This window comes from Malaya genurostris, chromosome 3 (genome assembly GCF_030247185.1).
Source record: "Malaya genurostris strain Urasoe2022 chromosome 3, Malgen_1.1, whole genome shotgun sequence".
NCBI lineage: Eukaryota > Metazoa > Arthropoda > Insecta > Diptera > Culicidae > Malaya > Malaya genurostris.
In genome coordinates this window covers 267,714,127-267,738,291 of record NC_080572.1, presented here as the reverse complement: position 1 = coordinate 267,738,291, position 24,165 = coordinate 267,714,127, and the positions used below count along the sequence as shown (strand labels likewise).

The 24,165-nt window shown below is 37.4% G+C and overlaps 1 protein-coding gene across 1 annotated transcript in view; it reads right to left on the bottom strand.

The window, feature by feature from the left end:
- LOC131438167 (protein bric-a-brac 1) overlaps positions 1-23,798 on the bottom strand; it is a 466,395-nt gene extending 442,597 nt beyond the window's left edge. The window contains exon 1 of the mRNA XM_058608000.1: positions 21,117-23,798. Coding sequence (XP_058463983.1) covers positions 21,117-22,250 — 1,134 coding nt within the window. The 5' untranslated portion in view covers positions 22,251-23,798. The remainder of the gene's footprint in view (positions 1-21,116) is intronic.
- Positions 23,799-24,165: the final 367 nt, after the last annotated feature.

The window sequence follows — 24,165 nt, the reverse complement described above, 5'->3', positions numbered from 1 at the left end:
CGAAATCTTGCAAATACCGCGGATCGATTTTTTCTGTTATGTTTTCCGAACATCGTTTGCAATATCGTCTTATTTAAAATATTTAGGTGAATCAATACAGCTGGTGTTGTTATATCTCTATGAACCAAAGTGGTTCAACAAAATATTTTTCTGATTTTCGTTAGATGGTGTTCCAAATTCGCAATCGAATTTGTTTTTTGGTTTACGCTGACTCTCGGAATATTATTCTTGCAACAACGGTCTCATCAAATATGTAAAATTACATTCAAACAAAATGTAACATTGATGTTTGTCAAATGAAAAGTGTAGCAGTGCTTAGACTATTATGATGTCAATTTTCGGTTTATTATCTTCGTAGAAAATAGGAGTTACGAACTTTGAAAGTATTACATTCCTTAAGTAACGCTTTTTCGAACCATGATTAATTTTCATGGAAGTGGAGTTATTACTCATGGTTTCATGAGTAGTTAAAATGATTGGTTTCATGATTTTCTAATCATGACAGCAGTAACGGATTTCTTTCCATGTACGTTCTTATTAATTGCGTCATATGTGGATTTGCGTCACCTATAAATTTCATAATTTTTAGCTGTGTGGAATTGCTCAGTTAAGAATGTTATAGCTGGAGCTGTTTTTTCTTGAATATTCGGTTAGTCTGAGTTTACTTTCACTCGTATCACCAAATTGAAGTAATTTCACTTCTGAATTTGTACAAAAAGGCACATTTTCCCGCCGTTAGTTTAGCTTTCGTTACACAACCAAATCAGCTGGTGCGTGGTTATTTGTAGTGTCGAATTGTAAGCAAAACTACAAGGTAGTGGCAATATCTGACTTGTAAACGACTGCAACACGGCTGTAAAACCCAAATTCGTCCTACGGGAGAAAGGCAGTACAAAATAAAACACTCAAATGGACACTCCATCTCAAGCGGCGGCAAGATCTAGGCAACGCAACGAGAGGGAACATAAGGACGATAATGATAATGAGAATTATGAAGGCGCACTGAGGTAAACTTCGGTTCGGATTCTAAATAGACGACTGTGAGAAACGTTGGAAGACCCAGAATAATAATGAAAAAAAAACAAAACAAATTGCCGGTAATGAGCCGTTTGATTAGGCGGCGGTGGTGGTGGAGGTGGTAGTTTGGAAGTTCTTGTGTCGAAAAGTAACGACTCGTGAAACCGTGTCAGCACAAGACATTGTACCGCACCGAGAGAGAGAGAGAGAGGAAATGAAAAAAAATACAGACAGCGCTCAAAGCCTTGGCTGAGATGCGTATAGTTCCGAGAGGTCGGTCACGCTGGAGTAAGAACCCGAGGAAAGCATATATATTTAGATATCTATATATTAATGTTTAATGTTTTTTTTGCCGTGTCATATTTTCTTTTATCTTGTGCAAGCGACAACCAGCTTTCGGGTGTAGAACTGACTGCTGTTCGTTTCCATGGTGTTTCGTTCCGGATTGAAATCGGATGGAGTCTTTTCGTTGTGGTTTCTGGCGGTTAAACTTGACAATATTCTGGTGGTCGAATATCTTAAAAAACATCATTGTGGTATGGTTTTTTTTTTGTTTCGCTCCATAATATTCCAAAGTTGAAGAAAGAAAGTCATTAACATCGTCATAGCCATTTATTGTTTTCGAGAATACGATGTACACAGTTATATGTCGGTATACTCATATTTACTTCACGGGGGAAAGCGACTACGGAGCGACGCTCGGATGACTGATGGATCTACGTAGAATAATGAATGTGAAAGAGTACACCATAGAGAGAAGAGAAAAAAAAGTTTATGTGCGATGCCTATTTGGCGGAAAACGACGATGACGGCAGTTTCTAGCCGATAGTGCGACGCGGGAGTCTTTCCTTCAGATCAAAGGTACGAGCTGAACAGTTGGCTCACTTCCAACGAATGGTTCGCCAAGATGACCTACATACGCCGACATGTTGTACAACTCAACAAACATATTTATATGAGAATAATTTCCCAAGTATTTGACCAGCTACCGGAAACGCCTCGACGGATCCGAAATGTAGCTGCGGAGCCGAGCCAATATTGGAAGGCATATCTAAACGTTGAACAGTCACAATAATAGGTTATAAATTGACGAAAAGTATATGAGCTAGGAAGATCCTAATCAGACGAACCGGAGAGTTAATTGCGCGGCATGATGATGTGTTCGCACGTTTTATGATTCCCAACGTTCAAACACAGCTTAATTTTATTTCTGCCATTACAATTCTCTTCGGTTTTCGTTTACCTCGAATCGAGGGGCAGCACATTTTGTTTATCACAAAATATATAAATTGATAAATTGTTTATAGCAGTCCACGTTCTCGAATGTAAACTTATCAAAAATTGCCGATTGATCTATGAGACCAGACCAGAGCTCGTACGACAATAAAAAAAATCGTACAACTCATTACAGGCTAATTTTTGTCAATAATAAAACAAGAATTGCGGTGACGCAAGGCGAGCCCGGGGTGGAAAAAAACTTATATTGGACTACAATTATTTTATCTTATCTGGCTGGGGCTCTCAGAAAAATGTTCAATAATATGGCATTACTTGTGGTTTGCTTCATACAAATTACTGCCACTCGGGGGAACGAAGCTAATTCGCCTTCGTAACAGCAAACAAATAGAAAAAAAAAATAAAAAGAAACTAGAGGACGGACCGTGACGGCCGCGTGTATGCTGGGTGGACAGGGGACCGGCGGCCGAGACGGGGAAGACGAAACAAATGTAATATAAATTGTCAAACCGACGCATTATTGATAATGGTTCCCGGTCTAATAGTCATAGAAGAAGCATTCGATATCGCCTTCACGTCACTACAGGGTAATTGAATTTAGCCACGTTGGTGTTGCACGTATTTGAAGAAGGTTAGTCATGGTAGTCATGGTTTATCGGAATCCTGCACCTAACAAAAGCCATAGTTTCCGTGATGGAATGGTTTAGCGATCATTCAACCAATGAAATAATAAGGAATCAAAACTGGTTAGAAATTTGGTTTAAACCGAACAAAATTTAGTATAAAGAATTTAATTCAAAAATATTTATCGATGCTTCCGTGGACGGACAAAGCAATCAGCACTTTTATTCTCAAATTTCGATTTTATCCATCAAGGCAATACAGTTGTTCCAGCGGCATTCCAAAATTTCTATGTCACTTTTATACCACATTTTCTCCTTAGCCTCAAAAAACGCTTCAATTTCAGCTATGACCTAATTATTAAAAGCCAATCTCATTCCAGAAAGCTTCTTTCTGGATTTTCTGCGATCAGAAAATAACAAATCGTTTGGAGCAAAATCCGTCGAATGTGGTGAATGCGGTAGTATTTCATGTTTCGATTCATGGAATTTAGTTTGGATAAGTTGATTTTGATCAGCTGTGGGAAAACATGGCACCCACTTTGTAAATCATTTTTTATCTTGAAGTTCTTTTTTTTCTCCCTTTATGGGCTACTCTGGCCGAGCGTGGAGGTTAAAATGCTCCACACTTTCCATACCGGACGAACTAGGCTATGCTGCCCAAACGAACACTAGTAACGAAGGTGGAAACCGATCTATCATTTATAGGTTCCCTGCAGCATGTAAACGAAGTGACAAATTCCTTTACGATGAGTAACTAAGTTACCTGAATTAATCTACTTATATTGCTATAAACGAATTTCTAAACTGATGATGAATGCAAATAGCATTTGGAATGCTGGTATCTGTCTGTCACTGTTACATTAGTATTATGGCGGAATAGTTAAAAATTCTTCATACTGCAATTTAAGGGAACTTTCATTTTTTTTTCAAAAACGGTTTAACAAAAAGTTGTTTTCGTAGAAAGTGTTAATATAAGTCTAACCTTATATCAAAACTTTCTAACAAGAATCAGTAAGAGAAATAGTTTAGATACGATATGATCACCGAAAATGTTTATCAAACTTCTTTGTTTATTCACCAGGGAACCTAACGGTAATAACTTTTGATTTGTACATATCCGTAAAGTCCGTTGAAAAGTAATGCATATTGGAAACAGTCGCTAATTATGGCTTCAAAATTTATAGCAATAACCATTTTCGTTAGAAGCTCGAGAAATTTGATCAAATAAATTGCATATTCTATTAACCTTCTTCGAATATCATTTCCGGTACGATCATGAAAAATCCTGGCTAGTTTTACAGGTGGAAATCGACAGCTCGATCGTGTCCCATGCGATAAAATTGTTCAACGAAACCCAGATAACTGGCAAATTTGCCAAGAAATACTTGGTGTAGCAAGCAATCTGTGGATGCGGCAAATTCATGTGAAGCCGTAAATTACGACCGGTACCATTAATTATATATATATATATATATATATATATATATATATATATATATATATATATATATATATATATATATATATATATATATATATATATATATATATATATATATATATATATATATATATATATATATATATATTTATATTATATATATATATATATATATATATATATATATATATATATATATATATATATATATATATATATATATATATATATATATATATATATATATATATATATATATATATCTGTATATATAAAAATGGATGTAAGTTTGTATGTTTGTAACGCCATAACTTCGGAACTACTGGACGGATTGCGGAACTACTGGACGGAATTTCAGAGATGGTTTAGGGTGTATATTTATAGGGGAGGGAGCGTAGCAAGTGTCGTTAATTTATAGGGGAGGGAGCGTAGCAAGTGTCGTTAACAATAGGGGGTCATGAAAAAATTCATATAAGTTGACAAGACTCGATACGTTTTGAAGACCATAGAAACATTTTGCATGTCTTAGATATGACTATACGGGGGGTGGATGTAGCAAGTGCCTTAACAAAGGGGGGTGTAATGTTTAAAACGGCATAATTCAGAAACTACGGAACGGATTGTTACCAAACTTGGCACAGATACTTCATGCTCTTCTGAGATGGTCATAAGGGCATTTTAATGGGGGAGGGAGCGTAGCAAGTGTCCTTAAAAGGGTGGGACATGAAAAAATTTGTCTAATTTGACGAGAATCGATACTTTTTTAAGACCTTAGAAATGTATTTTGCATATATTAGATATGATTATATGGGGGGTGGATGTGCCTTTAAAAAGGGGGGTGTAATGTTTGTAACGGCATAACTCCGAAAGTACTAGATGGATTGCTATCGAACTTGGCACATGTACTTCTAGATCTTCAGATATGGTTATAGGTGTATTTTTATAGGAGAGGAAGCGTAGCAAGTGTCATTAACAAAAGGGCCCCCCCCCCCTTTTGTTAATGACCCCCCGGTCATGAAAATATTCATATAACTTGACGCAAATCAATATTTTCGAAGACCTTCGAAACATTTTGCATACCTTAGATATGATTAAATGGCGGATGGATGTAGCAAGTGCTTTTAAAAAGGGGGGTGTAATGTTTAAAATGGTATAACTCCGAAAGTATTTAACGGATTGCTATCAAACTTGGCGCATGTACTTCTTGCTCTTCTGAGATGGCCATAAAGGTATTTTAATGCGAGAGGGAGTGTAGTAAGTGTCCTTAAAAGGGGGGGGGGGGGTATGAAAAAATTTGTCTAATTTGACGAGAATCGGTACTTTTAAGACCATAGATACTTTTTGGGCCCGGGTTGGTGGTTCAATGCATGGGGCGCTGGTCTTACAAGCCAGTTGTCGTATGTTCGAGCCCCGACCTGGAAGGATTCTTAGTGTCAGTTGGATCCATAGTACTAGCCATGCAATGATTCTGTACACTAAGAATCGGCTGCGAAGTCTGTTGAAACAGAAAGGCCGAATTCCACAAAAGGAATATAATGCCAGGACTTTGCTTTGCTTTTAGATACTTTTTGCACAACTTAGGATATTCTTTGGGGAATGGTGTAGTAAGTGCCTCTAAAAAGGGAGTGTAAAGTTTGTAACGGCATAAGTCCGGAACTACTGCACAAATTGCAATAAAACTTGGCACAGGTATTTCTTGCTCTTCAGAAATAGACAAAGATATTTTTCTAGGGGAGGAAGCATAGCAAGTGTCATTGATAAGGGGGGGGGGGGGGAGAGGCACGGTTTTCTATACCTTAGATATGATTATATGGGGGGTGGATTTAGCAAGTGCCTTTAAAAAGAGAGATGTAACGGCATAACTCCGAAACTACATAACGGATTGCTATCACACCTGCAACAACCTTTCTGCTCTTCAGAGATAGTTGTAAGGGTTTTTTTTATAGGGGAGGGAGTGTAGTAAGTGTCCTTAGCAGGGGTCATGAAAAAATGAATGAAATTTTTTTTCATGGGGGAGAGTGTGTAGCAATTAACCTTAAATCGGGGGGAGAGGGTCAATGACGAAATTTATAAAATTTGAAGAGAATCGACATTTAGACTAGAAGAAGTGTTTTTGAAAATAAATGTTCAAGTACGAAAGTACGTTACAAGCACATATACATATGAAACTCGGAGATTACTAAGAAGGTATTCATAGAGAGGAAGGTGTTTTAAATGTTTCTAACAAAAGGGTTCAAATATAAAACTGACCTAATTTGAACCATGAAAATTATGATCATTGTGAGATCTGAGATGGCACACTGATCATTTGCAATCTGAACATAAACGGAGTATTGTTCAATCGGGTTTTGGTCTAAGTTATGTTTCACTACAATCAGAGTATTTCACTAAGCAGGACAACTTCGAGAATTTTTTTCGGCCTTGCTTAACGAAACGTTTTCGGTTCGGATGGTAAATGGTAAAATACCGTTATAACTACTTTCCGACATATCAGAGACGATGTTGTTCTTGCGTCAGAGGTGGCAAATCTACCAAACTGACCTAATAGAAAAATTCTGGGTGATTATGAAAGGCTAGCTGATGGGTTATTTGATGGTAAGTGTTCATTGAGCCTGTGTTGTTTTTTTTTACTATTTCTTCATTATCGAATATATTTGAAAGTGTCCAATATGCTCGACTTGAAAGGAAATTTGATGATCAGTTTTTATTAATAAGCCGCTTACAATGAAGTTACGTAAATCCGATGATATCTCCGATCTTACCCAATTGGCTTTTCCCACTTGATTCAATTTAGATCCTGGATGTCTTAAAATGTTTTGTCAATTAAAATAGTTTTTAAAATTGAAAATTTCAAAATGTTCACTATTCTTACGATATTTATTTGTTTTTTTACTAGTTGATATCTTCGCTAAGATTTTTTTTCAAACTTTCATACGATTTTTTTCTCATATTCTAAAAATTTCGTAAATATCTGTAGTAAGAAACGGATTACTGAATATCAATGAATAAAACCTGTCATATTTATAGGATTAAATATGACAATTTCTATCCCCCTTATTCTGAATAACGACGTATCGTTTTTTCGATCGTATTTCATTCGTATTCCTAATAACGTTAGCAAAATCAAAGGTAGCTAGGATTCGATCGAACCATATTTGATCGAAAAACCAATACGTCGTTATTCAGAATAAGGGCGCATAAATATACGTATTTTCTTGAATATATTTGAGAGATATGAAAATTTCAAAACCTCCATTTACCAACTAAACCAGGGTTCGTAAATCGAGTAAGTTCGTTAGAATAGTTTTCGTCGTTTGGAGTTTACCTCTTAAAAAAATTTGTGCTATAAATGTTGTGAAACCTAACGGTATGGATATTTTCGGAATGGATTTAATGAGTAGAAACCGGAAAACAATGTATGGTCGTAAGACTTTTCAAAAATTATCAATAAAACAAAAGTCACCATATTGGATTGCCGAAGGAACTCGAATATCGTTTTTTTTTTTAATTTTATCTTGAAACACGTTCCGAAAATATCCTTTTTCTGAGGGGTTTCAAGTAATAATCATAAACCGGAACCGCATTCTTGGATTTCACAAAAATGCCTCAAACATCGTTTTTCGGAATTAACTCTTGAAACTCGTTCGAAAAATACCAATATTGTAGAGGTTTACATGGAACATAAAGGTCCGAAAATCATTTTTATTTTGTGCAAAAACCTCTTGTGCAATTTGGGATTTGTTGGTTCGTAAAAAGAGTTACGTAAAACAAGATAACTTAAAAAAGTGTGCGTAAATGGACGTTTGAGTGGACGAGGCTTGACATTTTACATTATGTTGACGAAAAGGAACCGTGCTAAAAACAAATCGAGCAAAAATACTTAGATGCAGAATACTTTATTGAATCTTTCAATCATTCAGAAATGATAGTAAAAATTATGTCAATTGTCGGTGCCAGTGTTTTGCCCTGATAGTTAATCGAAGAAACGGTTTTGTAAAGTTTGGTTTGCACGCTTGCCATCCGCGCAACGTTATTCTCAAAAGAGGTTTTGGGGAATGCTCTGTTACCGCCTTATTTTTCAATATTAAAACACGGAAACTTAACTAAATATTCTTTAACTGATGCTTTATAATGTAAAAAAAAGTTTGAATGAATTTGCTTAAGCTTTGTTTCTCCGTAAAAAATACAAAAGAAAGTGTTTTTTGATTAAAAAAACACATGAAGAGAAGGCCCAATTGATAAGAAGAATCAAACATGCTTCGCTGTACTTGGTCACCACGGCATTCATTTGCAGTCATATATCTACGGAAACAAATTTAACGGAACACACACTACACTGATCATAAGTCTATTGTTCCCTTCTACTTTGCCGCCGACACTGATTCGAGAGTTTGGTTTTGTCAAAATAGATACAGGACTTGGCAAAGCATGCTTGGTTCCTCTAATCAATTGGGCTTTCTCTTCATGTGTTTCTGTATGCATCAATGTATCAATTGAATTTTCAAAACAGACCAACAGACTGAAAAAACAGTTTCTGATTTTCAAGAAATCAAAAATAATAGTCAACTATTCCATCGTAAGATTTTTTTTATTTCATACCACGAAAAACGACAAGTTTCAAGAAAACCAACGAAACTTGAGGACAGTTGGAGAGGTGATCTATAAAGAAGTTTCCCGAAGAAAAAATTTTTGTTGATTTTCGAAAAACGATGTTTTAGAAACAAATGCGTCCAGCAATCAAACATTATTCTTCAAGCTACGCTCAATGACAAAGTTCAGGGAGAGCTACTTCCTAAATGCAGCAATTTTCGAGATATAAGAGAAACACAATCTATAAGTTAGTCTGGGCTCTCCATCGTCAAATTTACTATTTTTGTAATTCTTATGAAATTTTGAATAAATTATTCTCTGACATCAAGACAACTGGAGCAGTTGTTTTCAGAGATATTTTGAAAACAAAATCGATGAAAAATCACTGGTTTTTAAAAACACACATTTTTCATAAATTATGTGTGGTTTTCCATAAGCGTACTGTATTTAAGTTGCAAAGTACAATATTGGTGCGAAAAATATTAAATCAATTGTCGTTTTGCAAACCAACTTTATTATTTCTTATCGGTATCGATAATCATTAAAGATGTATATTTTCATGTTCTGATTAACTTTATCGACTGTTTAATTCGATTTTAAACTTTAACTAACCTTTAAGCATTATTTTTCGCAGATTTATGTGCAGTATGATATCTCATTCCAGTGGTGGTTGAAAAAAGTTTCGTAGCAATTTTTTTTGTTAATGGAATGAAGCAATGATATTTTTGTGTACCGTGAAACAGTTTTGTTTGTTGATCAATATCTTTCCATTCCACAATAATTTTTTTGTGTATTATTTTCTACTATTATTGATATATCTGACTTTTTTTAATAACTATTTATTGGAATATGAGTTGAAATTAAATTATTGAGATTTAAATTGGGTGTTCAGCCACAAGTGGTGACTTTTCAGCCCTATTATATATATGATGTTGTTATTACCATGAGGACATCATTTGCTTCCGCAATTCTGAGATTTTTGTTGAGGGAAAATTCTAAACCTACTTGTATTGTGTAATGGGGAAAAAGAATTTATATACTAACTTACTAACTAATACAGAGAGCGAATCGATTCAATTGAAGATTGCATCGATTTTTGTCGGAATTTGCTTATAATATTATGTGACATTACATCTAATGGTTCTATATTTGTGAGTCTGTGTAACTCATTTGTACTAAGCCAGGGAGGACGCTTCAAAATCATTTTCAGAATTTTATTCTGAATCCTTTGAATCCTCCTGGTGGAACAACAGCTTGACCAAATCGGTACTGCACAAAGCATGGCTGGTCTGAAAATTTGTTTATAAATTAACAATTTGTTTTTTAGACAGAGCTTAGAATTTCTGTTTATAAGAGGATATAAACATTTAATATATTTATTACACTTTGCCTGGATTCCTTCAATGTGATCCTTGAAAGTGAGTTTTTTGTCATACGTTAAACCTAAGTATTTAGCTTGATCAGACCATGTCAATTCCAAACCATTCAATTTGAGAATGTGATTATTATTTGGTTTAAGAAAAGAAGCTCTTGGCTTATGAGGAAAGATAATTAATTGCGTTTTTGCTGCATTTGGTTTAATTTTCCATTTTGACAGATAATCACTGAAAATATTTAAACTTCTTTGTAGGCGACTGCAGATCACTCTTAGATTTCTACCTGTGGCTAACAGACTTGTGTCATCACAGAATAGCGATTTCTGACAACCAACGTGTAGATTTGGAATCTGACATTTTCTTAATTTCACCGTTTCGTTTCGAATCTGAATGTTCTGTCATCCAGGTGAAGGTTACAATGGCGCTTTTGCCATTTCAAAATCTACTATGATATCCAAAGCTACTTTAGCTACTTGAACATATTTTCTATTCCATTCAGCCGAAGATGATTGATTTCTCAGCCTATGGCTAACCCCACCGGTCACCGTCTCCCGTCTCTCGTTCGTCTCCGTCAGAGAGCCAATCATCGAAGCGGACGAAACAAATTAGAGAACAATGATTAGACGAAAACGACGAGAGGCCCCCGGCCAGCCTGGCCAGCCGTTGCTCGGTCGAGATGAAACCGATGATGAAACAAATGCGCCTAAGAAGCGAATTTTTTTATATGTGAATGAATGAATGAATGAGTGTGTATGTATACATTTATTAAATATCATAATTTATTTACGCTGGTATCCCTTTCGCAACTGGTGTTCCGGCGGTTCGGTGCAAAGGACCCCCGGTGGATGCGAAGGGGAAGATGGAATCGGAGGAAGACGCAATGGTAACCGTTTTTCTAATTAATCCGGCACCGTGACGCCATCAGTCGGTGAGAATGGAACGTAAATAAATTACGTCCAATATATTAATACTCGGAAGATGAAGCCGCTCCGCTTCTGAAGGTTTTCTCCGGATGGTGCCTTATGATGATGATGATGATGATGATTGTTGCCAAGAACTGTGCTAGCCCACACCGGGTGAAGGAAAGACGAACCGGGAGGCCGGGGGCCAGGAGAGTGAAATAAAATAAATTCACTTCGCTTTATGGCAAAAATTGCTGCGTGTTATTTTCGTTTGCTGCTGCTGCGTGTTCTTTTTAAGACTTGGTGTTTTTGTGGAACAACAAAATATTTTTTGATCTGTTTGTTAGTGGGAATTGGTTGTCACTATTAATCAAGTTACCGATCTTTTGGATGAAAATTTATCGAACAGCGGCATCTAGAAGCATCAAGAAATAGAAACATATGGTGATGCAGTGCAACCGAAATACCATGCAAATGATTACAAAGATCAATTATGAATAAAATTATAGTAACGGTATTCGTCATTGTATAAACTGAGTATAAAACAGTCGAAGAACAATCGGTTTACGATTATGAAAACATTTCATTGAAATTTTTATCACCACGAAATTCTCCGGTCCGTACTAACATCGGTGAACATCGGCTACGCAGCATGTAAACATTTATTGATTGTTAAATTCCACTTAGGGAACACGTTGCAGCTGGTCCGTAAAGGGACTGTGGGTCGCAGTCCCGGTGGAACACGTGCGCAAAAAGTGAAACTCCCGCCAAACTTCCCGGACTCCGTTCGTTCGTTCGTACGTCGGTTGGTTGGTCGATTGGTTGGTCGGTGGGCCGCTGGACCGATGCTGGCTGGATGCGGGAGGTCGAACGAGCGGAAGCCGGCTGTGGTGGTACCACGGCAAATAGTGGCAAGAAATACCGCAAATTGCGTTATTATTTTTACGAGAGCTCAACTCGCATGTACACATTTTATTTATTTTAATACCATGTGGATGTTGATCTTAAGCGCACCGTGAGTCAGCGAGTAAGCCACAGCAGCAACACAACTCGCGTGAACCTTGCCGACTTGGCACACCATCCCGAAACAATATTTTCAGCTGATTTGGTTGCATAATTAGCGCCGAAATCCTACCATATCTTAGTGACAATTAGCAGCCTGGTTTGGCGAATTTAAATTTCGAAAATGTTCCCTACTTTTCGGTGACCATCTGTTGGTTGGTTGGTTGGTTTGCTCACCAGTCAAAACTCAGCAGCTCCTTCAACTCGCGCGCGGGGTCGGAAAAAAATAACTGGCAAAGCTGGCGACAGCAAGACAGGAAGAAGCCGCTTGCGGAGTTTCATAACTTTCGAGAACAACGCAGACGCGCAAGAAGAAAATTATTAAAATATACATTTTAATTCATTCGTCTTTGCCCCGTCTTCCGCCGTTTTCTCCCTCGCTTCCCGCTCACGTCGATCGACGAAAGAAAATACGATCTCGATGGTCTCGCCGAAGAGAAGAGATTATTATTATTATTATTGTTATTATTATTATTTGTTACATTGTTTCCAAGCGCTGCTGCTAACCCCTTTTTCGCTTCGCTCTATCGTCTCTTTTGGGTGGATGCTGCATGCGATAGTTATTCTAAATAACACGCGGCATAAACTAATGCGCTTTTGTGTCTGTCCGTACTTATGTTGAATACGTTTTACCGGCAATTGACTGTTTGAAAACGGCGAAGAAGTGGCAGAAAACGCTTTGAAGGAGTATGTGCGTGGAAAATGAAATTGTTTATAGAGAGAAACATGCTGAAAGGTAATGGATACGAATGCTGCTGCTGATGCTTCTGCCGCTACTACATCCGAGTATTCAAACTGAATTGTTTAAAATCAGATGTAATTGTGATTGCTTCCTTATTTGATGTAAGAGTGAATTGCCGTTTGGAGAAAGGTTGTGCATATACACACTTCGAAAAAACCCTGTGATTTTACATCTTATTAGATGTGCACATAAATGGAGCGCGTCACAGTTCACCTAAAATTTACGGCTGGTAAAAGATGTGTTTAAATGTATACAGTCGCACCTGCTAGTAGAATGCAAGTTACAGTCGAAACCAGTAAAATTCATGCTAATCTAATGTAAGATTAACATGAATTACAAGTGAAATTTTTCGTCATTTGAAAAAGTAGGTCTCTATGAAATGCATCGTATGAGCTTAGATAGCTGAAAAATTCCATTTTTTTTTGTGTGACCAATCGATTTCCTATCTCTTCTTTTTGGATATCATTTTCCATCCGCTAACAGTTTTCAAATTACAATGATCTGAAGAAATTTTCATGCAAAAAAACATTGCTCAGTCGATTAACAGACGTACTTGCGATCCAATGATTCTCGGTTCAAGTCGCAGCGGTTGCTATCAGTGCTCTTTTTTTATTTCAACAAATTTCATGTCATGGAGTTTTAGACATAATATTAAATGTTCTTCCACGTGAATTTGCGCGAACTGCGACGCTCCATTTATGTGCATCTAATTAGATGTAAAATCACAGTGATTTTTAAAGTGTGTATTGTTAGTTTCCGGAATCACTCATAATAAACAATAGAATATTTTTGCTTGGAGTGCTAACAGAAAAGTACACACAGTAAAAAAAACTTGAATTTTACAGCTAGCTTAATCCTTCATACGATGTATTTCATTGAGACCTAATTTTTCTAATGACGAAAATTTCGTTTGTAATTACTTAACAAAAGATTAGCATGAATTTTACTGGTTTCGAATGTAAGTTGCATTCTACTAACAGGTGCGACTCTATGCATTTAAACACATCTTTCACCAACCAAACAGATGGTTCTGTGGTTCTGCGGATCAGTCGATTAACAGACGTACTTTGTGATCCAATGATTCTCGGTTCAAGTCGCGGCGGTTGCTATCAAAATTAATTATTTCGGTGAATTTCATCTCATGGAATTTAAGACAAAATATCGAATGTTCTTCCACGTAAATTTGCGTGAACTGTGACGCTCCATTTATGTGCATCCAATAAGATGTAAAATCACAGAGTTTTTACGAAGTGTGCACTCTAAGAAATTTATGCATTTGGGATGATCACCATGCGTGAATTGATTGCTTTTTATCTGTAGAATTGTACTACTGTACGCCATTAAATGACTAATTTGGTTACAAAAGAGCACAGAAATTATCAAATTTTTTATACAATCAAATTAACATAAAATGTGGATTTTAGGTTTAAGCCAAATTTGGATTTCAGATATTTTTATCAGCTACCTAAAAACAGAAGAATATATGCAAATTATTCTAGATTTTTACTTTCTTGCTTTTCAACTGACACTAATCAAATTAACACCTAATTTGGATTTCAAGCTTACGTTTCAAATAGAATTTTTTTTTTTAATTTTAAGACATGTTCTGCCATTCTCATATACAGGGTGATTTTTTAAGAGCTTGAGAACTTTTTTAAACAATAAAACGCATGAAATTTGCAAAATCTCATCGGTTCTTTATTTTAAACGTTAGATTGGTACATGACATTTACTTTTTGAAGATAAGTTCATTTAAATGTTGACCGCGGCTGCGTCTTAGGTGGTCCATTCGGAAAGTCCAATTTTGGGCAACTTTTTCGAGCATTTCGGCCGGAATAGCCCGAATTTCTTCGGAAATGTTGTCTTCCAAAGCTGGAATAGTTACTGGCTTATTTCTGTAGACTTTAGACTTGACGTAGCCCCACAAAAAAGTCTAAAGGCGTCAAATCGCATGATCTTGGTGGCCAACTTACCGGTCCATTTCTTGAGATGAATTGTTCTCCGAAGTTTTCCCTCAAAATGGCCATAGAATCGCGAGCTGTGTGGCATGTAGCGCCATCTTGTTGAAACCACATGTCAACCAAGTTCAGTTCTTCCATTTTTGGCAACAAAAAGTTTGTTAGCATCGAACGATAGCGATCGCCATTCACTGTAACGTTGCGTCCAACAGCATCTTTGAGAAAATACGGTCCAATGATTCCACCAGCGTACAAACCACACCAAACAGTGCATTTTTCGGGATGCATGGGCAGTTCTTGAACGGCTTCTGGTTGCTCTTCACTCCAAATGCGGCAATTTTGCTTATTTACGTAGCCATTCAACCAGAAATGAGCCTCATCGCTTAACAAAATTTGTCGATAAAAAAGCGGATTTTCCGAATGGACCACCTAAGACGCAGCCGCGGTCAACATTTAAATGAAATTATCTTCAAAAAGTAAATGTCATGTACCAATCTAACGTTTAAAATAAAGAACCGATGAGATTTTGCAAATTTTATGCGTTTTATTGTTTAAAAAAGTTCTCAAGCTCTTAAAAAATCACCCTGTAGAAAGGCTATAAAAACCGGATTATCAATTGAGGTCTGGAGGTCATATACCATTTTATTCAGCTCGACAAACTGAGCAAATGTCTGTTTGTGTCTTTCTGTGTGTATATGTGTGTGTGTGTGTATGTAACATATACATGCACTTATTTTTCTCTGAGATGGCTAAACCGATTCTCACAAACTAAGATTCAAACGAAAGGTCTTGAAATTATTTAAAATTTTCAGAACATTTCATCTGGATTCATCTTCCGGTTACAAAACTAGAGTGCGATATGTGGAAAATTTTCAATTTCATGAGTTTTTTTTTCACAAACGATGGTAAAAACATCTACAAATCCCATAAAAATGGCTGATTAATTCTTCTAGTTTGCAGAACTTATTAGTTTGTGGACATATGAACTTAATTTGACACTAATAGTTCTTCATTTCCTGCTCCGGTAGCACCGAAGATAATGAAGAAAAACTCCAAAACTCACATCGATTTCTCAGCGATGTTTGAACCGATTTTTATAAATCTTGTTAAAAATTGTATAGCTTCACTTTAAGAAACGAAGCCAAAATGGTAAAAAAAATTCTAAACTGGGCTCAATACTATTCCAACCGTTAGTCATTGTTAGTAGACGGCCTATCAAACTAATTTCGGTTAACGTGGTTCCAAATCTACAAAGCTGGAAGTATCGCAAATAGTGTTTAAATACCCCAAAATGAAACTCAGACTATTTTCTAAGAGATGGTTTGGCCGATTTTCATGAACTCAGGTTTAAGTAGACTTCCAGTTCCGGAACTACTGGGTTGAGCGTAAGAAATTTTATAGCGCCACCTAAAGCGACGAAGTGAAAGAGGGAAAAGTTCTTAACTAGGTTCAGAATAGGTCCAATTTGTAGGTTATGTGTGTTGCTAGCCCAATTAACCAACTTCGGCTATTCTGGTTCTCGAAATTAGGTTTCGGAGTAATATTTATAATGGAATGAGTAGTATGAGAAAGGCATCATTACACCACCAGGTGGATTAAAACTGTTTTATTTTGTCGATTTTTCTATCCTTAAAAAAGCATTCGTCTATTCATTTTTTTCAGTGTGTATCTCTTACAATTGATAATTTCCGGGCTACAATGATATAAAAAAAGTGCCTAAAAAAATAATTCGCCCTTTTTAAAAGTCCATCACGATTCGGTTTGTCCTCGCCATTGGTAAAAAATAAATGATTTATTTTATTGAAGACGTGTGCAGTTTCATTTTAATCGGAGTATGTGAAGTCTGATTAACTTGTTACCAGAGCTTAAAATTGTCACGCATTCTCAATTAAAAATCCAATCCAACAGCCTCATTTTCAATATTTTACTGTCTCATTCGTAAATGATCGACACCAGAACAAACGAAGGGAGACGAAGCAAAAATGAGAGAGTATAATTGCCAACGTCACTCTTTCCTCTATGATAAGACGAAACCAAACTAACGTCTTCAGGGAGCATCAGCAGAATGTCAATTCTCATTCTTTCATCGATGTTTTGAAAATCAGTTACGCTTGGCTATAAAAAGTGACTAAAATATGACATATCGAAGCAATTACATCCCAGAACCTCTTTGGAAACCAAAATTACTACAAATTCGAGCACCAACAGGTAAAAGTTATTGTGAAACCTTTTTCCGCCATTTTCGATTCTCAAAGCTTCTGTTGAATACCGACACTGCATACTATAGGATTTTCACTGAAAACTGCAAATGACTGAAAGGGCAAATGAAATAAAAAACACAATTTTGAAGCTACTGTCTTGCTTATGTCATTAACTGGACATGGATTTCGTTCTCATAAATTGCAAGCGAAGCTCAGAGTGACATTAGTTTTTTGTCATTCTCGTCTATTTTGAGTCAATTAAAATGACATTTATTAGCTCTGCTTGTAACTGAACAGCCCACTTAAAAATTTGAATGTAAATCATATTGCGCTAAATAATTACCCTTACTTCTCAAACGACTAGATTTTTCAAGTATAACTTCGATAAACTTAAATCTTTTTTATGCGGGGATACGTATCGCAAAAAAATCGCATAAAACCCACATAACTTCAAAAATCGTATACAGAAACCGCATAATTTTCAAAATTCCTATAAAAACCGCATTGTCACAAGATGTCGTGAAATATCATAAAATGTCATGACCTGGTTTTGGTGATGCTTATGATGTTATCTCGACATTTTTTTTGTAACATACCGATTTTGTGACTTGGAAAAGTTTTGAGGCTTACGATATCAAAAAAAATTATTTTTTTGATATCGTAAGTTTTAGAAATGCTTGAAAAATCGAGATCTGGCTAAAATTCGACCATTTATTTTTCAAATCGAAAAAGCCTTGCTAAGACAAAACCTGAAAACCGCATGCAAATTTGCATAAAAGGATCCGTAAAACTTTAGAAATTCACATTGAAACCCGTATGAAAAAATCGCATTAAAAGAAATTTGAGAAATATGTCAAAATTTCTTTGGATTTCCAATGCTAACAGTTCGGCTGAAAAGTTCGTATCGTTTAATAGAAACACACATTTTTTTGCCAAAATTCGTTTTTATTATTCAACATAATTGCCATCAGAGGCGATACAGCGATTATAGCGATCTTCCAACTTTTCGATACCATTTTTGTAGTACGATTTGTCCTTTGCCTCAAAATAGGCCTCAGTTTCAGGGATTACCTCTTCATTGCTTCTAAATTTTTTACCAGCGAGCATTCTCTTGAGGTCTGAGAACAGAAAAAAGTCACTGGGGGCCAAATCTGGAGAATACGGTGGATGAGGGAGCGATTCGAAGCCCAATTCGTTCAATTTCAGCATGATTTTTCGTTGTTGTTTTTGATCGATTGTGAGCTCACGCGGCACCCATTTTGCACAAAGCTTTCTCATATTCAAATATTCGTGAATAATATGTCCAACACGTTCCTTTGATATCTTTAGGGTGTCAACTATCTCTATCAACTTCACTTTACGGTCATTGAAAATCATTTTGTGGATTTTTTTCACGTTTTCATCGGTTACAGCCTCTTTTGGACGTCCACTGCGTTCATCGTCTTCGGTGCTCATATGACCAGTACGAAATTTTGCAAACCACTTACGAATTGTTGCTTCGCCCGGTGCAGAGTCTGGATAACACTTATCAAGCCATTTTTTGGTATCGGCGGTACTTTTTTTCATCAAAAAGTAGTGTTTCATCAACACACGAAATTCCTTTTTTTTCCATATTTTTCACAATAACAAAAGTAGCTTCACTCAAAATGCAATATCTCTCAAACTAATAATCAGACAGCTGTCAAATTTATACACGTATCTTTTGAAGGTTGGTACTAACTGAAAATGGTATGGATTTAATTCTAGTGGCGCCCTCTCATAGAAACGATACAAACTTTTCAGCCGATCTGTTAAAACTTGGTATATAATTGGTATAACGAGCATTTTGCTAGCATGTGCCGCATATTGAACACTCGATTTTCATTTATCACGATGTTGTCAAAAATTGTGTTGTCTAATATTTTTAGTTGCTTTTGAGATAATAGATTCAATGATTTAATGATTTAATTAAAACGATGATTGCAGTCTGTTGACGCAAAAGAAAAGCAAGTTTTACAGAAAATCACTCCACCGGGCATTTTTCTACTTCTAAAAATTGAATTAAATAAATTGAAAATAAAGCAAAAAAGATTAAAAGAGGTTTTATAATTATAAATTTTGCCGAGGCCCAAAAAGTCGATTCTGCTCGACGAATTGAGCATGACGATGTCCATAAACAAGATCTCAGGGATGCTTGGGCTGATTTTGATCGAACTAGTCTCAAATTAAAGATCTTCCCGTTAGCCAGAACACTATTAAATAGTGTCTATGAACATAATGTGTTTCAAAACATTGATACCTATCCAACAAGCCAAAGATTGTTTGGATCCGCCCTGCTTTAGCGGAGATTTTTATGTAGGAGAGGCCATTCAGTTTCAGCTTACTTCCACTCATACATTTGATAAGCAACAGACACATTCCAATATGGATTTTCTCTTGCAGAAATTATTGAGATATAAAGATTTACGTTCCTTCTATAAGTAAACTCGCAAAATAGGAACCTTTAATTTAACACGCGACAGGCGACAGGAATGTTGTCGTAAAACTATTTATTTATCCGGAAAACTGCTTTTGTAACAGAAAATGTTTAGTTTTGATTATTTTGTGCAGCGCAATCTAATACAAATGCAATGAAGCAGTGTTGCTAGCTTTTTTGTTAAACAATTAGAATCTACATTCATAAAATGCAAGCAATTTTCCATCAAACGTAGGTGAAAAATCTATCAAAACTAATATTTCATCCAAAATGTCAGGCTTAAACAAAATTGTTTGAAACTCAATCGTTCCACTTTGATACACTCGGTGCAATGCATATATGAATACATAGATTTATGACATACGTACCAAATAAAACGTACGTAATACACAAATTACCAACACAAGTTAACTTGGTTTTCTCGTGATCCTGAATTGTTGATGTTAAAACTGACTTTGGAGTCTTTCTTGAAGCCTACAGGGCGTGAAGTTTCGAGACAACAACTATATTCTTAGCAAAGAGGATTAGGTCCCTCGCAAGGGTGAAACCAACAGACAATCCATTCGAGCACGATTTCATTTATCTTAATTTTTCTTTCGTGTGAAATTTTTAAGTCCGGTTTAGTCCCGCTGTTCCTTAATATTGGATTTTGGGTTGATCATTTCATGGTGACTTGGTAAAAAAATTAACGCTTGTTTTTCCAAGTGGGAATTGTAGCTAAAAGTAGAAGCTACACAATTGTATAAATAAATGAATAAAAACCTAGGTTCAATGGGTGTATTTTAAGTTTCCAAGAAGTTTCCGGTTTCGTCCCGCAGCTTCTAATATTTTTAATTCTAGGCTCGTCAATTCATCGCGATTTTTTTCAGGAAATTAAATCAACGGTGTAGATAACATGGGTTAAAACCTAGTTGTAATGGATGTTTTTTTTCTAATTTCCTAATAGTATCCAGTTGAGCCCCGGTCTCCCCTACTGACAATAAACTTTTCAGTTTTGCATCGAAATGCAAATTCAGTTCTTACTGATGTGCCGAACGAGAGCTATTTTCGACCTATAGATCGATTCCGGTAGAGGTCAATTAGGTTTAACCTTATTTATGCTAAGGGATCAAAATCATATTCAATTTTCATTAAGTTTCGTCTGTGACTCGTCACTGCCTTGCTTTGCTGTTCATGTTTATCCATTCGGTAGCATAACAGTTCAACATCATCATTTCAACGATCAGTTGATCTGCTCGAACCAAATTAGACAATATGATAAATAATGAAAGTATCCTAGTTTAAAGTAACAAATGTCATATGGAGTGATGCCAAAAGGTTACGTGAGTTGAGATGAAGATGTAAAATATGTCGATAGCAGATTTAAAACAATTTTTTCTTTTCTTATTATGTAAATTGGAACTAATTCTTCTATTCTATCATTTTTCATATGAATTGACATTGAAGTAATTTTCTGTCGACACATTATAGAAAACGAAGTTCATCTTAGAAAATCTTTCCTAGAACGACTTACCCTTTCTTCCTCGCGGATCATCTCGGCGATGCCCGGTTTGATCTCCATATCGTCCGGATGGTTGGTGATGGTCGACAGCGACGACAGTCCCGCCATCTGGTCCAGGGCCTGCGGTATCGGGAACTGAGCCAACGGTGTCGGTGTCGCGACCGGTTGCGACATCGTGGACGGAGTCGGTGGAATCGGTGACGGCACTTCCAGATTGTCCGGCGTACTGTCGGCCGGACTGCCGATGCTGCTACGTTCGCCCGACGGCCACCGGCGCTTGCGGTTGTTCTTCGGCGTGGAAGCCTGCACGGTGTCGAGCGCGGCACTCAGTGGCCAGTCGACGGAGCCGGCCGTGGATAGATCTCTCGGAAAGTCTCTGATCGACATATCCCGGATGGAGTCCCCCCGATCCCGGGAAACACGTGGCTTCTTGGCCATGTGACTCGGAGTATGGTTATTGTTATTATTATTGTTATGGGATGGATCGGTGTGATGCAGACGGGCCTCATTTTTGATGATGTCCCGAGACAAGTTACTGCTGCTGGTACTTTCGTTATTGGAATTATTTTCATCGGCTGTACTTGCCGACGGCTCCGTGTTTCCGATTTGGTTCAACTCCTGATCGCCGTTCACGTCGGCTAGGCCGCGAATTTTCAGCATCTCTGCTATTTTGAGAAGCGGCCCTATCTGCTCCTGACTTACGTTGATTTCGCCTTTGTACATAAAGTCCACTACGGCCTTGAGCTCCGGCCACTTGACATCGCGCATGATTATGATCGGATGCTGGCAAGGATTTTCGAAGAACAGTGTCTGAAAATAGGGACTGCACGCCGACAGGACCATTTTATGAGCTTTGATCGACTGGCCATCACAGGCCAGCGTGACATCCACGAAGGATTCACTTTGCAGCAGCTGGTCAAACACGCTGGTTAGGTTGCTTTGGTAATTGTTCCAGCGGAGACAAAATTGCTGATTCTGATTCATTGTGGGTTTTAAAATCGGTTCAGATTTGCCCAGAAGACTACCTCGCTTGAAACCCAAGCTGGCAAGACCCGCGATAGCCGATGGAACCGATGCCGGACGACGATCCGATGAATCCAATCCGGTGGGAGACGAGTGATTCGGCGGTGGTGTATCAGATGGCATGTTGAGCGCCGGAGATTTTCTTCAATCAATGTTTTTCGATTACTTTTGTACCACAACTGCCGAATGCAATGCTACTGTACTGCACCGAACCATCTCGCTACTCCGTTAGCGAATTTAGTCCTAATCAAAACAAGCACCCGGATAACACTAACACATTTACACTCGTGATAGAGGATTTAGCTATTTCCTGTTCGTATGTACACTTGGCTTTATCAGGTGGGACGCACTGGGCACCCAGTCCGGTCACCCACACACACCGAACAACTCTTCTCTGGGGAGCTGCAGGGAGTCCGCACTTATCTACTGATGAAAATTTGTTAACAAAACTCCTCTTCTCCGGGTGTGCACCATGCGGCTACGAGATGATGACGCTCGGTTCCTTCGTAACTCACATCAACCGGCTTCTTTGCGTTCCGGAGGTGATGTTGCTGTCGCGATGATAATGACACACGATTGTCATCAGACTCTTGCTGTCTAATAGGGGAGGGGGGCACGAACACTCACACTTTGCTTCTTTGAATTAATTTTCTCTGCGAGACGCACTCGAGAAAAAACTTGTCATACTTGTCACTGAATTTTTCGCTGTTTTTCTGTGCGGCTTGCTTTGGTTTTATATTCAAATTTCTGGTTCGTTTGGTCGTCTTTTACTTTTTACCGTAAACCCAGCAATATTGAGGGCACGATACCATTAATTGCATAGTTTTCGGTCATTCAATTGTATTTTAATGATCCTTTCGCACTGTTTTACGTTAGCTTCTTTAACTTCAAGATTTCGCTTCGTCACATTCCCCATTTATTTCCATATTTCCTAATACAGTTTAATTGCTTTTTCTCATTTTGGTAATCATAATTACCAAAAATTTTCATTACTTCCACTAAAAGGTTTTGGCGCTCTTTTCATTATTTGTTTTTTATTTTGCCTTTTGCCTCAGATGCTGCAAAGATTAGGAAAACAACAAAAACATAGCAACATCTACACTCCAGCCTCAAATTCTCCCCTCGCACATCGGCTAAGCCGAGCTCGCTGTGTTTGCTCTTTCGTTATTTACTTTTATTACGCAAACAATAAAAATTATAAATCCATCCAAACAATAGTAATTTTTATTACCCGATGTTTCTCTCGCTCTGCCAGCTCCCCTGTTTCTTCATCATTTTTTTTCTTTTATTTTATTTTGTTCAACCAACTCAAACACACTTGCACACACTGGTTCTATTTCTTGGCTCAGACCGGCCTCGATGTTGTTATTTCAACCGCCTCAATAATATTTTCCCAACTTGCAAAACTTGTAATTATTTATAATAATCATTTATACACACAACCATCTGTAGCAGGTCGCGAGGCACCGTACAAGACAACTCGCACACAACACACTATTCGCACACTGTTTGCCTATTGTGCTGTTCAGTACTGTTTTTTTTCGCTTGCTCCTCCTCTTCTATTGGGTACGCGGATACCCTGCTACTGTCATAGTGCGTTTTGCTAGCACTACCCGACGCAACGACATTTGAAATCGCACTGACGAAGAAGAAAACGGCCACCGCACGTTCCAGCCGCACTGGCTCTGCTGGGGCTCCACACACCGAGGAAACGCGCGACTTCGCTGACAAGCAAAAAACGCGAACCCCTCGGTCGTTCGGCTTCCCGAAGTGATCGGTTATTTACGGTTTTGTTTTTTTTTTCATTCTAGCTTACTCTCGCTCTCCGCGTGCGCTCTCTCAGCTGATGAATACACACCGCAAAAACAACGTGCTTTTCCAGCCGATACACAGTGTACCTTGCTTGCGCACTACTCAACTCTCTTCCTCTCTCTCTCTCACATCCATTCGTTTGCCACGATACGAATGTGTTTTGTATAAGCATCTATGTTTGTTTTCATGAATCCATATTCGTTATGTACCATCATCCAGTGGAGTG